The following is a 15,950-nucleotide window of genomic DNA, read 5'->3' as shown; positions in this document are numbered from 1 at the left end:
TCAACATAATTTAAAACGGTATTTTAAGTAAATAGACGATTAAAATAAAGAATATATTTACAAAATATAAATAATTAAATTACTAATAAATATTTGAAGTAAATAATTTTATTTACCAATAAATAATCCACTCATATTCTAATCTACAATAAAAGCCTTTAATTTGAGAAATTTTGCCAAATACCTTTTAAAAATATATGAGTTTTCATTTTTATTTCATACACTTGATTAATATTTTTTTAATTAAATAAATTAACAAAGCATACTAAAGAAAAAAGGAAAAAGTCGAGACTCGTCAAGGATAAATTGAGCAAATTTTTTTTTAGAATTACCACAAAAAAAATAGCCCATAGTTTTTGCGGGGATGAAAAGTCATATTTGCCCCTTTTATCCCTGTTATTTACCTTTTGTCGCTGTAGAAGACGCTGTTGGGTGTCTTTTCGTGAGCTGTATCCTTCTCCGTCTCCGTAGCGGAACAGAATCAGAAGAGCTGTTCTTCTTCTTCCCGTAGGACGAGGCGATTTGTTCGTTTAATAATCTGGTAAGAGAAACTAGCGAGTGATCAGCTTATGTTTAAACCTTTTCGATATTATTATGTAGCTAGATTTTACTAACCGATTCCCTTCTCCTCCTTCTCGGTTTTTTTTTTTCTTTTTTTTAATTTTGTAATCCTTCTTCTTAGGGGTTTAAGCTTTTTCGTTCTTCTCTGTAGATAAAGCTCAGTCCTTTAATCAAAGATGGTCGTCCATTCTCAGTTCTCGGCAATTTCTTCAGGTTTTTAATCGCCTTCTCTCTCTCTCTCTCTCTCTGAATTTTTTTCTCGTATTAGTTGTTATTAACTCCGTTTAACGGTTTGCACAGGTTTGATTCCTATATTCAATCAGTCAAGACTACCATTCCAGAATCGGAAATACAATGGCAGAAAATTCAGTAATTTCAATGGCGTCAAAGTAGTAGTATCATCTAGAAGGGTAAGCTTACTTTCATTTCAAAGGGTGATTTTTTTTCTTTTTCTTTCTAATTTATCATCTCCACACAATACTCAATCGTTCGAATATATTTTTTTTCTTTGTGTCAGATTTTAAGAGGCAGAGGCAGTATCCGAAAATCTTGTTCTTCTGGATTTGGTACTAATTATGTTGTTCGCATGGGAAGGGATTCTTATCAGTCCACCTTTGATGATGACTTGCCTCAGGAACCTTTTCCTCTAACTCTTGTTAAAGAATTCATCTGGTATTCTGTCTTCTTGCACTGTTATCCTCAATGCTTAGACACTTTAATAGGCCCAAGAGATGAGGAACAAAAAAAAAAAAATATATATATATATATATATATATATATAGAAAACCCAGTTGGTGGAATTGCTTAAGAATGATATGAATTTGTTAATTTGTTTGGAAAAGTTGAGATAAGCACACTGATTTACAGTTGCTGGTGTTTGAATTGTACTAATACATAGGGGGATAAGATCTCTGTTGGCTTTTCTGGTTGAGCAGCCTAGTCAGCTCAAGTACATAGAATGGCCTGGCTTCTCTAGCACGGTACGCGTCACAACTGTGTACACTAACACAGTTAGAAAGGCGTTGATTTTTTGAGTTTTTAATTTTGTGAAACAAATACTAAGAATTGAGAAATGTGCTACATATTTCATGTTGAATGGATAAATGCTTATTTGTTTCCCTATTCATTTTGATGCAGCTGAGGACAGCTACTCTGACTCTTGTTCTTGTAGCGCTGCTGATTGTGGCACTTTCATCGATCGACTCTGCCCTTAGCTATCTGTTGGCTATACTTCTACGGAGAATGCTGTAACCGACTTCACAGATAGACGTATGTTCCAACTCGGGCATTGTGGAAGCTTTGCAGCAATGGCCGTCTCTTTAATTTAGTAGCAATGGTGATTGAGAAGCACTGCATAGTCTGAAGAGTTTAAATAAACTGTTTGTTGTGTTAGTGTTACTGACTTGGACGGCTACAGGACAAAAGCAGGATTCAAGCAAAGGACAGGAATTTTGTGTTATTTAAAAGAGTGAAAAACAATGTGAAATTGTTGAGGTCTTTCTCTTCTTATGATGCTAGTTATGGCGAAGATGCATACAAGTGTTCTAACCCAAGCATTTGGAAATTTCCCGAATGTGATTGTAATTAATCCACCTTTTCTTTTTCTTAGAGATCCTAAACCCTCATAGCAGCATTAAATTTGAAACAAGATTTCTGTTCTCTCCTGTTCAGATGGGGGGGTGGGGTGAAGCCAGAAACTGTAATTGCTCCCCAGAAGGTGGCCTAAAGAAATCTTATGGGAACAATCGAAGACCTGACTGCGGCACCCGCACTTCTGAAGAAACAGAAAAGTTTGTCGCAAAAACCTAGTTAAATATGAGTTGAATTTTTCAATTTTTGCATGATGTATCCTGAACTTTTAATGTTGACAAACTGCACTTTTAACTTTTAAGGGTTTACTTTTTTACATGACTTGAGTTATATGTGAAAAAAAAAACTAGTAATAAAGTTAAATTTGAATTTTTTATGAGAAATATTATAATAATATTACTTGAGTCATGAAATGAATATATCTTAAAATTAGTTGCAATTAATGTTCAACAACTGTTGAATGTTATCAAATTGACAATTTAATCACATGAAAAGCAAAGATAATTATTTTTCAAACCATATCACGTGTAAATTTTTGTATCTCAAATTGTCAATTTGATAATGTCATCAATTACTTTAATTACAACTGATTTTAAAATTTAAGATGCAATTTGTCAAAATTAAAAGTTTAAGGTCCATTATGTAAAATCCAAATGGTCCAGGGGGCAACAGTACAATTTACTAGTTAAATATGCATAAAACTTCACAGTTTGCACTAATCAAAATGGAGCACAAATCATATAGAAAGTAGGGAAGTTTAAATAGAAAAATTACAGTTAAGCGAAAAAGAAAATAGGGGAAAAAAAAAGGGAAAGGTTTACTAACTTGTATTAAAACAAGATGCAATTTTCAACCAATAGATCAAACAGTAAGGTTACAAAGTATTTTATTGTTCTCACTCCCACGCCCGCTTAATGCAGCAAGAATCACTGATTGCCATTCTTAAAAATAAAGGCTACACTTCCTTAAAATTGGACTGTATATGAAACATTAGAAAATTGGAATCCGCAATTCAAAAAACCCTTATACAAAATCTCTAGAAAAAAGACAACCCTATCCACTAAAAATTGCTAATTTATGAAAAATTTCAAACCTAAATGAAAAATGATGATGATTCCCACATTTGAATGAGACATCTATATTATAAAAAATGATGACTCCAATGACTGACTTGACTGTTTCTTTGCCTTCAAAACAAGACTCCAAGAACAAAAACACCCTCAAAGCTTGGAAAGCCACACCACCCCTGTACACCAGCCATTCCCAACCCTGAGTAGCTTCACTTTTCTCAAGTACTGGATGAACCCATGGTAACATTTGAAGAGGTGTAAATGAATTCAAGCTTCGATTATTTCAACGGCTAAGTTTCCTCCGACGTATTGGGGACCAATATTTGATCTTTGCTCAAAAGAATCATGACCACAGTGTTACTGGACAATCACAAAAACGATCAACAAAGTTGATCCGGACAAACAGCTCTGGTGAGCACAGAGAGCCAGCAGAGAGAGCACGTTATGAGAACGGGTTAAACTTGATATTTTGATAGCCTCTCCTTTACTGGGGGATCCAAAGCAGACATACACTGCTCCCATGCTCCATTCACAAGCATCTGCAACATACATATTGGAAAGGCAACGATAAATATCATCCAATTCTTTTCAAATGGTTCAGGGGTCATGTACATATGTTTTATGTTTTTCCTCTACTAGTGAGTGAGAGTGACAAGAATCTTAAACAAATTAAAAAACGTCTCAAAATATTCTCTGAAAGGACAAACTAACCAGCTTATACCCATGTAACACCTGGCAAACTTCATTATGGAGCTCCTCACTCCTTATTTCCTGTGGACATATTCAGTCAAGACTTGAGCTTTATCTAGAAAACACAGCACACGCAAGATACAAGGACAAAGGTTGTCATACTTACATGCCAACTTGCAATAGCTTGGCACATAGAAACCATTGAACTTAATGCTCCGGATGGATTTGCTCTAACCTGAACATTATAGACCCCAAAGTAGAGATATTACGATCATATTGGTCCAAAAATAATAACAATTTCTTAAGAATGCAGACACATACCATCGCACATAGACCTCGGAATGCATCCTCTTTTTCAATGTCATCACGTATCCTGCCACAATTAATTTTTTGTGAGAAATTATGTGCGCGCATGCGTGTGCACATATAAGAAGTTAATATTGACATCATAAAAACTTACATAGACAAAGCAGTGCACCATGCTTGCATGAAATGCTCCATATGTGGAGACACAAGCTCTGGACAAACCCATGCAAGCCTCCCAAGAGTGATAGCACTATTTTCGATAAGTGATTTATTGAGCCCCTGAACAGCATTAACAGATGCACTTAAGAATGATGCATCATCCACAATACACATTGTTATATGAAAAAAAACATACGAACTATGAAGCAATCACCTCTGCATGGAGAATGGGGACCAAGCGTGAAATGACTGTCATAACAACTGGAGAAATTTCTTGACGAACCTGAAAATAAAGTTACATCGGTGATAATTACATTACGGAACTCTTCTAGCAGAAGGAAAATTTTCTATAATTCTAGTTTAGAAACATGAGAAACCAAACTAATGTGACGCACACCTAGTATAACAGGGCAAAGTCCAAGAACCATATGACAAACTTTATATACTGAAAAACCCTTATCAGGGGTACTTACGATTTCTGTAATATAAATGGGCCAAGACCCTTGCAGTGATAACGACACGTAAATCCAAAAAGATTTTTCCTATTTGAAGCCATACAATGTAAATATCAGACGCAAATTACATAGTACGTACCTTTACCGCTAGTTCTCCAATTGCCCAGCATGCATTATTTGCAACCGAGACAGTTTCCTTAAGCTTAAGAGTGTTCTGTACATAAACATGTCAAATAAAAAAGAAGGGACTATAAAGTCGCTACTAAAAATCATGCATTGAATTTCACATACCAATTGCTTTGCTGCAACGTCAAGAAATTCAGGTAAACGAGGTCGCAAATGAACAGGACAAACCTAAACAGATCATAAAGAACATGGAACAATATGAGAAGATGAGAAAGATGACAAACTACATGACACCTGAAAAAGTATCTAGTAAGAGTCATCGGCTTTGTGACTCAGACACAGGGCACAGCTCCAACACTAAATTGTTTCTTAAGGAAATTTATTTGGTAAAATTTATTAGGTAATATTTATCACCTAATGAACTACCTTATTAGTCTGTCAAAGGATGGGAAAGAAACCTATTCATGAAATTTGTTTGATCATTAGGTGAATATGCTATTTGTCTTCCACTTACTCTAGCAAGATCGCCAAGTAGTGCAAAGGCACTTTGTCTGATATCAGAAGCATCATCTATGCAAGATTGCAAAAGCAGGTCTACCAAATTACTTTTTGAAACCTGAAGATAAAAAACATGCACAGTGCATAAATATACAAACTACAGATTTAAGTTCAAGGTCACACATAATGATATACACCACTTCTATTACGTGTACATAAAAAAGTGAAAACTGGATGAGTAAAAGTTCCAATAGCACAAATACCATTAAAGGAACACACAAAGTCATAGTGAATAATGCAAAATACGATGCTAGAAACATAAAAGGGATCCATATTTGCATCATTTCCCCATTAAAGAGCATCTACGCCAGAGGGCATTTAGTAAAAAGAATATAGTTTTAAGTAATTATGGAGAAACGAGAATACCAAACTCTCTATCCCACTTCCAAGACCTTCTGCAAGTCCGGAGAGCAGATCAAGCGAGCATACAATAAACTCTTTGTCATACTGGGCCCCAGCAGAAACAGGATCAACCTGCAACAGAAGTCCAAAGCATACTTTAAAGAAATAGCAAGTTGTGCCAACGGTTAATATATTCAGACAATTCAAACATCTCACAAAAATTGACTGAATGAAGGCATAAAGAAACATGCTGTACACTCAACAGTAGAAAATCAGAAGTTTGGAAAAGCTTTATGCAATACGAAAATGAGAATTGGTCGGATATCAACAGTTGAGAAGTGCACATGTGAATTAGAAAGAATACATAGTACAGAGTAGAACTGGCATATATAAAATAATAGCACCCTAGGTATAAAACCTTCACACGACTATAAGTGAAGTAAATTGATTGAGTACTTAATTAAAAAGGTGACAAGATCTTCACTAAACCTTTGCCAATTGTTGGGTCTGAATGATGTTTATGCATCTCTGAAATACAGGCTCCGCAAATGAAGAGAATCCAGTACCCAATGCCTGAAATTAACACGTTGTTTCAGTTCATCTATGAGTTTTATTTATTATTACTAATTTAGCTACATATGATTCACGTCACAAAATACAGAAAAAAAGCTAACTAAGAAATTTAAAAAGAGTATATAAATAGTAGTCTAAGTGAAAAGCTTATATGATTAAATTGATGAAACATTTTAAATTACAAGAAAACAAAACAAAATAAAATAAAATAAAGCACAAACAAGGAGATTATTCTGATAAGAAAGTTTAGATTTGAGGTTCAAGAAATCTGAGAGAGAGAATATTAGTACAAGTGACTATGGTAGACAAATGGTGCCAAAAAGAAAGAAAAAAAAGTGAAAGCGAAAAGAAAGGCAGGCAAAACCCCACTCATAAGACATATTCATGGACAGATTAAGTTAAAAAGAATGAGAGAAGTTAAAATAGAAAGAAACAAAATAAAGATGAAGAATGGAGTTAGAAAGAAACGAAAAAGATGAAAAAAAATGAGAGGGGGCAAAGTGAAAGTAAGAAAAAAAAATGAGGAGCAAAGCACCAAAAGGTGCGCAGTTGACGACGAAGGGTGAATAGAATAGTCTACCTTAAGGGTTATTTGCACGTATTAAATTGCAATTGACGTTTTTATAACATAGATAATGAATAAAAAAGAAAGAATACAAGAAAAATCTTGGAAATTTAACAAGAAAAAGGGTTATTTTCACAAATAGTCTTTGATAATAAATTTACTATTTTTAGACCAAATGTAACATGAGTAAAGCATAACGAGTTAGGGTTTTATGAGAGATTAAACTAGTAAAAGAAACAAATAGATCCATAAAAAGAAAAAGAAAAAAAAAAAAAAGATTTAGACTGGTGACACATTTTGAACTTTTATTTCAGATACTGCTTTTCCCTCAAAACTTATTTTTTTATTACTTTGTCCTTTTGAAATGCTTACATACCATTATTGAGTTAGATTCATTCTGAAAATAGATGGTTTATTAATTAAGGAGTGAAAAATTAATATTTCATTAACCATGTAAAATTTTGATTTAGTTTTTCGGTTCAAAGAAACCCAAAACCGCGCACACAAATAACTCGATACCCATGGAAAGAATAAACAGTGAAACAATAAAATAACTCGATACACATAACCATAATTCAAGTCATAATTGATCATAATTAAAGAGATTATTCCAGTGAGAGTAACATATACCTGTGATATAGACGTAAAGCACTCAAGCAGTGGGAATAGATCTTTGTCTGCATTTGAAAGTTGTTGCCACTTTGCGATCAATGGTGGCATCAAAATATCAAGATAAGCAGGCTGAAAAGCATCACGAAGTCAATTGGAAGAGATATGTAGTTGTCAGAAATGCAGCATTAAAAAAAAAAAAAAACAATAAAGTTTGTAGCTTTGCGGTGAACAATTTAACTATACTGAAGAGGAAAGTAGGGCCAGAGGAAACTATTGGGGTAGTAATCTTTGGCATATTAAAGATACCTGATTTAGCTCTTCACCAACAGCATCGGCCAGAGTTCCAATAGCATCATATACAATTCTGAGGTTCCGCCTCTGAAATTACAGATAATGTTATGAGAACAGTGCCAGAGTGATATAATATGCATAAAAGAAGGTGACATCCATCTCTTGCATATGAAGCAGAAATCTTACTAAAAGTCTAAAAGAGAAAAGAGGAAACAGTGCAAAACAATGAAAACATATATGATGGGTTAATAACCAGTGTTGCACTGCATCTGGTCAATAACGATATAAAATTCAAGAAAATGGACAAGGCAAAGAAAAAACCTGATATTTTCCAAAAGCACACATGAGGTGCTGCAAAATTATCTCTAATCTTGGTGCCAACTCTTCTGCAGCCTCCTGCAAATTAATAAAGACTAATTTAGATCTAAAAACTCTCTTATCCCATAAATTAAATAATAGAACAGCATTTCATGAAAGAATTGAACTTCATTTATAGGAAGAACCTCTTCAAGTGTAGCAAAGGCAGAACAAGCGGCCTCTTGAACCCGCTTGTTGGTATCCAATATTCTTCTTAACAGGCCCATGAGAACACTGTCAAATTGCTCATAACCTTGTTGATGCCCAACACCCTGAGAGACAAGAAAGATTGTTTTCAACTACAAGTCGATCATCACCATAAGAATGAATAAAAAAGTCTAATGAATGAACAAGAAAATGGAAACACAGGTAATTGTACCTGAACAATGAACTTACTGAAACGAGAAATTGTCCAGCAAGAAATACTCCGAATGAGAGGAAACTTATCATCTAATAAGGGGATTAGAAATGAAATAATCTGTGGAACGTCAAAAAAAGCTCATGTCAATCGTTAGGCATTTCAAATAAGCAAAATAACCAAAAGAAGTATACAGCGTAAATATTTTTTATGTTCTGCCCACAAAAGCATGAAAACTAAATCATCAGCTTTTCAAAGTAGATAATAGCTATTAACTTGAGCTTTTTCTAGAAGAAGAAGAGGAAAGAAATTACTGCAATGTAGTAAATATAATGCATTACCAAGAGGAAATGGATATGCAATAGTTCAACCCAATCAATACCAAAGTTAATAAGGTTAGAGGCTAAATCTCAAAATACATATTTCCATTATAGAAAAAAATAAAAAAAATAAAAAAAAACGGGGAAAAGATGAGCAACAAGCCAAGAAAGAAAGCATGTCAATGAACCAAAGCATTGAAAGGCTTCACTGACCAAATTGGTGAATACGGAAAACATATTTAAAACAGGAAAGAATCATACTTCATAATGATATCAGTTGCTTCCAAGCTTAAAAGGGAAGGAGAACACGGAACAACAAAGAAGAGAGGACCAAAACTCCAGCTAGAAGGAAATATTTTAATAGTACTCTCCCAATTATAAATTCATAATACAGTTAACTAAGTTCTAGAACTCCATAGTAGAGTGAAGTGCAAACCAAAAGGGAAGCCCATACCGGACTCCATCCCATAAAAAGGCTTCATCTTGGACCTCATTCCCAATTATAAATTCATAATACAGTTTTGGAACTCCATAGTAGAGTGAAGTGTGAACCGAAAGGGAAGCCCATACTAGACTCTATCCCATAAAAAGGCTTCATCTTGGACCTTATAATCTATGCTTCACGGCTTAGTCAATCAAAATTGAGACAAGAAAAAATATTACCTCAGACAAATGTGGATAAAGACCATTAATGCAACCCTCAGCTACGGCACCAAGAGCCAAAACAGCAGCTTCTCTTTCCTTCCAAGCTTCATCACCGCTAGCAGACAGGTTGGTCTGCAGAAATTTGAAAGGTCAAAACACATTAAGTACTGCTCTATAACCGGCTCCATTTGATTATTGATCCGACTCTAATTCAAAACTTGACAAATCATAAAAGGAGATAAAGTGAGATTAGGAAAGGACAGTATATCTTACTCATCAAATTTGCTTTTATATGGAATGAATCTGTTACCTGAAATAAAGGCATCAACGTTGGAAGAATCTCATCCGCGAACACATTTGAGATAACGTCAAGAGCTGCTGCACTGCATTTGCGTAGATTCCATACATTAACAATATCATCGTCCTGTCATTGACCAAGAGTCGGTAGAATATTAACAGGAAATAGAATATCAGTAGAGATTTTACTCAAATGAACTCATCTTCAAAAAATTATCTGAAAAACAAAGCAGAACGTGATTGCATGACATTATTGGGACAGAATGATGAGCCATAAATTTAAACAAGCAATGTGGGGAAGATGATGTCCAAACATACGTCATCTTCAACATTATCTGATCCATGAAGCCGTGATGAATGAAAACGAGGTTTGATATCCTGCAGTGCAAAGTACAGGCAGTGGAGGATCAGGAAACTTAATATATGAAGATTGCACTTTAGAAAGCAAAAGTCAAGTGAATTCCAATTAATTCTAGCCAAAAAGTATTTAAAGAAACGAACCTGATCGCGATCTGGGACAGATTCATCCTCCTGCGATAATGAATGAATGTAACTAAATTTATAAGCAAAAACAGCTTCCAACTTGTAATCACAAAAGCAAAAGTAGAATCAGTAAAGTTAACCTCAGCATCAATAAGCGACTCATCATCATCAGCATAGCCCATGTTTGACAGTAAAACCTACAGGAGTTATTAAGATTATATTAGAATTAAAAGCAATTTGAGCTCGCGAGTAAAGAATGAAATATAAATATCACCAAAGCACATGCTATACCGGAATTAGCCGCGGCAAGAACTCTCTTAAGTTCTCTGGTGGTAACTGAGCATCACAGTATGCAGACCTGATAAGAAAGCTCCTGAATTTGAGCTATTTGTAAACATTAGCATAATATATCTGTAGTCTAAAAGTTACAGTATTACCAGAATTCACAAGCTTCAAGAGCGACTTCATCATCGGCGTCCTTGTTCACTCGCAACATATACTCAATCACATTCTTCAGATGTGGCTGCAGTATAGATCAGAAAATCACCTCATCAACAGCAGAAGAAAGATAATATTAAACATTAAAACTAATGCCAACTCACCTCCCAGTAGCTTAAGTTTTTGAAGAAATAGTAAGAAAACATGGTATCATAGCAAGAGGTCCATTGTTCAAACCATTTTAATTGCACTCTAAGTAAATTACCATCATGTGTTAGGCCTCTAATATGTTTCAGGAATATGTCTGTGAAATTGATATTTGCCTATACGATTGACCATTGTCCAGCCCACGTAGAGGGCGAGTGTTAAAATATTGATACTACTGTTAGCCCACCTCCTTAGCTTAAGCTTTCAAGAGAAATATTAAGATAACAAATGAAAAAAAAAAAAAAAAACAGATTCAGACATATGACCTACAGTGAAAACATTCAAGGCACAATAAATAAATGAATCAGTTGAATTAAAAGGATATATAACAGACTCGCAGATATGACCTATATCACAGAATGATGCATAATAGGACGCCCACAAACATAGATAAAGATCATGTACAAGACTAGAGATACAGAAAAAACTTCCCACCTCCAAGAAAGATGGGCGGACTTCAATTAGCTGAACAAATGCTGAGCAAACCTGTTTAGGACATACAAAAAAAAGATAGATTAGAGTGTACACAAGCTTATAAAACATGAAGTTGAAGTATTCCCTTCTCCACCAATAATTGGAAAAACTAGTAAAAAATCCAAGGTGGACAACACACATAAACAAATTAATAAAAAGAAAAACGCTGGTTTCCACCTATGGGTAATATGAGACATGTATTAACATTCCTAAGTTTCCATTCTTGTAACATTGTCCTTTCAAACTGACAAAATCCTAAAAGAAAAATGAAATACAAAAAGCCATCCGAGGAAGACAAAATTTACGTTGGTCGAAGGCATTTTATAGCGACCAATGTGTTTGGACCTACTACTAGTTTCCAACAAAATCTAGCAAATAAATTATTTCATATACAACCAAATCTAGCTTGTTTTATGATTTGAACCAAAATGCAAAATTTCAGACAAAAATAGGCAAATTAGTTATTATTTACTGCAAGACAAAAACTCATATACATTAAAAAATAATAATAACGAAACTAACCAATTTCCGCACTTCTGAGGAAGAGTCATTTGCAAGGATAAACAAACCTTGAAGATATTTATCCATGGACATATATAAAGCCTGCAAGAAATTTGTTTACAATATTCAGAACACCCCAAAGAAATGAATAAAGCAATGGAGATCGGTGTTGGGTGTAATCTTTGGTAACATACTTACCGCTGGCATCAACATAATGTACTGATTTACAGAACCCAAAGAAAGCTTCCGTAATGTGGAATGTGGTGACTGAAAAAACTGCATAAAGAAAAGTGTGTAATAAAACTTGACAAGACAACATGCATATACAAGAACTGTCTTTCGGCAGAAGAAAATAATGATCATCACCTGAAATAATCTAGGAAGGAATACGTCGATGGGGCGTTCAGCTAACCCAGGTACATCTGAATCAAGCACTTGAGGAACATCCTCACAAATCTGCATTACACCACATTATATATGCGTTCAATGGTCTGATCAGTGTTTTGAAATGAAGATGCGCTAGAACACAATGTTGCTTCAATATCTATTTTTTGGGGATACCTCATCCTCTCCTACCTTGTATTGATTTAAATACCATCAATAAAGGTTCTGTTTATTATTAAATAAATTAATTAATTAAATTAAAAAAAAGAAGAATAAAGCAACAACAAAAAAATGCTACATCTCAATGAAGCATAAATGGCATAAACGCCCTTACACTACTACACTAGATTCTATAATTTCGCTTATGAATGGTGCTTTTCTTAACATTTGGGGACTCCTACAAATGGAGGAAATGAATGGCCTTAGGCCGAAACCAAAGGTATTAGCCTATGAAAATATAATCCTATAGCTACTAGAATGCACTTTAGTTCAAGATCAAGGAATCATAGTATGTAGTCCAAATGAAAAGGTGAAATTATTTACAGGTCCCGGATTCTACGTGAAGGCTTCCATTATATTCAAAAACCAAAGAAAGCTTCAAGTCTGATTCTGTACCACATTAGGATTCTATAACAGTTAGTTAGGTATTACAACCAAATGTTTCGTCACTTCCGTAGCATCATGACCCGCCCATAGCTTATGTACTACTTATGTGTTATAACTTATAATGGTTGATCATTTTACTGAATGCTTAAACACGTGCTTTCCACAAAAAGTATTACCTTGGATAAAGCATCCATAGCACCTTCCATGTGATTTAGATCATTGCTGTCTAAGCAACTCACAAGAGCTTGCAACAACTCGGGCCATCCTGAAATTCCTCCTAGTTGAACAACAACGCTTATAATCGTGCCGGCTGTAGACCTAATGTGCCTATCTGCTGCTCCTAAGCAAGGCAATAACTCTGACTTTATGTATTGCTGGTATGCAGGAACCATTGATTTATATGCAGTCCGAAGGTTATTTTTCAACAGCAGGCCTGCAGCTTGTCGAACCTCCACTGATTTATTCTATTTAAACCACAAATATCAAACAAAATGTTACTAAACAGTGAATACAGTGTTAAATCTATATTTGACAACAGAGAAAGGATTCATGATATCTTAACTACTTTATTCACTCAAACTTAACTACTTAGACGCTGAAATATGGATTTAAGCAAAGTCTCTGGATTTCAGCAGTCGGCAAAAAAATTTATACTAGCAAGTCAAATTTCTAACCACATAAACGGCTGCCAAATATTGACCTAATAAACTACTTGTAGAGATTCACTCTTTTCAATGAAACATTTGAACGGGAATAGCATCAAGAAATGGGGCATCTGATGGGACTTAATTACAAATAAATATACAAATTGCAGTGGCCCCAACTTTTTAAATTTCTTAAGGTCAATATAATAGGATTATAGATTGGATTATAGATAAAATATGCCCGGAACCACACAAATTCAATCAGGCATCAGGTTAATGGACCTCCAATTAGAACCAAACTCATGTTGATATAAATACTATCTATAGGCATATGACAAGAAAAGAACTTGTGGACAAACAATAATGTGTGTCAACGACACTATTTGTGACATTTTAAAAGCTCCAAGACAGAGTAAACTAAAATCAATTTCATCAGCCTAAGCTTCTTCTCAAAAGTGGATCACACAAAAAACAATCTAAACTTTCCACTAACCCAAAAAAACCAACCACAGGCAAATTCCAAGTAACGAGACCACAATCTGTAGTAAATTCCCCATATCCCCAACCACCAAAAGCTTCAATTAATCCAGAAATAGGATCATTTCAACGCCACTAATAAGCCTCAGATTTCTCGAGAAACAAAATGATCGAAATAAACCTAATTTCCCCAACCAAGAAACTCCATAAGAATTCAAAACTTCCCAATAGGCATAAACAACATCGAACAGGAATCGAAATTACAATATAAACAGTCTTTTTCTCCGACACTACAAGTAGAGAGAATCGGAGTACCTCGGCGCGAGCGAGAATGAAAGCGAGATAGTTGTTGAAATCGGGGAACTGAGAGTAGTGCTGAAGCTGCTGCCATATCTGAGACTTGTCAGCGGAAGAAGAGGAGTGGGAAATCTGCTGCTCCAAAAGCCCGCAGATCTCATTGAATCCTTCTTCCTTGGGCTGCCACTGGGCACTCGCCGCCATAGCTACCAAAAGATTCCCTTTTTTTGCTATAAGTATATATGTATCTATGTATGTATATATGTGTATCTATAACCTTCTTCTTTGATTGGAGGTTATGGGATTCGAAGGTTTTGACAGGGTTTTTGCAGGAGCGAGAAACCCAGGGAGAGAGAAAAAGAAAGAGAGAGAGAGAGAGGTTTTGGACTTTTGGTGGGCGGAGGAGAGGCGAATAAGGCGATCTCTCCCTAGTTAAATATTTAAACGAATAAATAAAAGGTAAGAAAAACACCAGCAAAATAAATTAAAAAATAAAATAAACAAAAGAAAGAAAAATAAAAGACGAAATTTGTTTGCAGTTTGCACTTGGCAAGATAAAAACTTGGGAGAGATTTTTGGGATTTTCTATTTCGTGGGCTGGGGTGGTGCCGTGGGGGTGATGTTTTGAGCTGTTGCCAAAGTGCTTCTACTGGGATGCTCTATGGGACCAAATGATTCCAACTATTTTCTACATTTTCTTTTTTTCTTTTATAGGGGTATAATTTTTGGTTTTTCTTCACGTTTGTGTCAACTATGAGAGATAGAGTCTTTTTTTATATGTATTTTAAGAGCGAATTTCATCAAAAGTGTTTTTGGACTTGCAATTTTGTGCAAATAGCTATGAAAAAAAAGCAACACAATAACTTGGTATATTTGCCTCGGATTATTTTGGGAAAAAAAAATTTTGATGACATTAACAAACTAATCTCCCTCACTCGAATCCGTTTGTTACTGCTCTTGTTATAGGAAATCCGGAAATGTAGTCGTCCACTTCTTAATTAGTTATGTCTTTTCTTTTTATCTCGTTATGAAAAATTTATAATGAAAATATAATCGTCCACTTTTAGTTAGTCATGTCTTTTCTCTTCATCTCGTTATGAAAAACACGTAATGAAAATGTAATGAAAATATAGTCGGCCACTTCTTAAGTTTTTTTTTTTTTCTCATTGTATTAGTTCTTTTGTACATGAAGAGACTTCTAAGTTATTGAATGAATTTCACTCAGCTTAAAAAATAAAAAATAAAAAAATTGCATCCACTTCAACATGAAAAATCAGAGTTGATGACATTAACCAACTTATCTCCCTCGCTCAAAGTTGTTTGCTACTCCTCCCGTTATGGGAAACCTGTAATGGAAATGTAGTTGTCCATATCTGTTTATGCCTTTTCTCTTCCTCTGCTTATGGAAAACCGTAACGGAAATGTAATCATCCACTTCTTTGCTAGTTTTTGTTTTTTTTTTTCTCATTTTATTGTTTCTTTTGTACATGAGGAGGCTTTTAAGTTGTCGAATGAATTTCACTCTCATAAACAATAAATAATTAAAAAAAATCGCCGTCTGTTA

The 15,950-nt window shown here is 34.6% G+C and overlaps 2 protein-coding genes across 3 annotated transcripts; one reads left to right on the top strand and one right to left on the bottom strand.

Moving 5' to 3' along the window:
- Positions 1-442: 442 nt before the first annotated feature.
- Positions 443-2,153, top strand: LOC21389512. 2 transcript variants are annotated; one of them, XM_010088534.2, is made up of 6 exons: positions 443-541; positions 713-774; positions 862-971; positions 1,079-1,233; positions 1,460-1,541; positions 1,699-2,153. In XM_010088534.2, exons 2-6 carry the CDS (start codon positions 738-740, stop codon positions 1,810-1,812), a joined length of 498 nt encoding a protein of 165 aa, XP_010086836.1. In that variant the 5' UTR covers positions 443-541; positions 713-737; the 3' UTR covers positions 1,813-2,153. The 2 variants fall into 2 exon arrangements, with proteins under 2 accessions (XP_010086836.1, XP_024033125.1); XM_024177357.1 differs by having other exon boundaries at positions 683-774.
- Positions 2,154-3,072: 919 nt separating this feature from the next.
- On the bottom strand, positions 3,073-14,996 carry LOC21389511 (transportin-1). The gene is made up of 29 exons (XM_010088533.2): positions 14,405-14,996; positions 13,145-13,432; positions 12,345-12,434; positions 12,177-12,254; positions 12,000-12,080; positions 11,439-11,489; positions 10,796-10,881; positions 10,650-10,716; positions 10,499-10,555; positions 10,377-10,406; positions 10,194-10,253; positions 9,889-10,002; positions 9,597-9,710; positions 8,635-8,733; positions 8,402-8,527; positions 8,220-8,294; positions 7,914-7,985; positions 7,626-7,736; positions 6,347-6,430; positions 5,882-5,989; positions 5,472-5,573; positions 5,123-5,185; positions 4,971-5,045; positions 4,591-4,659; positions 4,372-4,496; positions 4,233-4,284; positions 4,078-4,146; positions 3,933-3,992; positions 3,073-3,760 (listed from the first exon to the last, which is right to left on the bottom strand). The coding sequence occupies exons 1-29, from the start codon at positions 14,588-14,590 to the stop codon at positions 3,677-3,679; spliced, it is 2,676 nt and encodes an 891-aa protein (XP_010086835.1). The 5' UTR covers positions 14,591-14,996; the 3' UTR covers positions 3,073-3,676.
- Between the last annotated feature and the right edge of the window lie 954 nt (positions 14,997-15,950).

This window comes from Morus notabilis, unplaced genomic scaffold (assembly GCF_000414095.1).
Source record: "Morus notabilis unplaced genomic scaffold, ASM41409v2 Scaffold2025, whole genome shotgun sequence".
Taxonomy (NCBI): domain Eukaryota; kingdom Viridiplantae; phylum Streptophyta; class Magnoliopsida; order Rosales; family Moraceae; genus Morus; species Morus notabilis.
Note: the sequence above shows the minus strand (reverse complement) of the source record. Positions and strands in the feature narration are given on the sequence as shown.

What these genes read in the sequence shown, in the direction of transcription:
- LOC21389512 (XM_010088534.2), top strand. Translation starts at nt 738, where the DNA reads ATGGTCGTCCATTCTCAGTTCTCGGCAATTTCTTCAG. An exon ending in GTTCTCGGCAATTTCTTCAG is followed by an intron (nt 775 to 861) that starts GTTTTTAATCGC and finishes CGGTTTGCACAG; the next exon opens with GTTTGATTCCTATATTCAAT. An exon ending in CTTGTTAAAGAATTCATCTG is followed by an intron (nt 1,234 to 1,459) that starts GTATTCTGTCTT and finishes ACTAATACATAG; the next exon opens with GGGGATAAGATCTCTGTTGG.
- LOC21389511 (XM_010088533.2), bottom strand. Translation starts at nt 14,590, where the DNA reads ATGGCGGCGAGTGCCCAGTGGCAGCCCAAGGAAGAAGGATTCAATGAG. An exon ending in ACATTATGTTGATGCCAGCG is followed by an intron (nt 12,081 to 12,176) that starts GTAAGTATGTTA and finishes AATTTCTTGCAG; the next exon opens with GCTTTATATATGTCCATGGA. An exon ending in TTTATCCACATTTGTCTGAG is followed by an intron (nt 8,734 to 9,596) that starts GTAATATTTTTT and finishes GACGTTCCACAG; the next exon opens with ATTATTTCATTTCTAATCCC.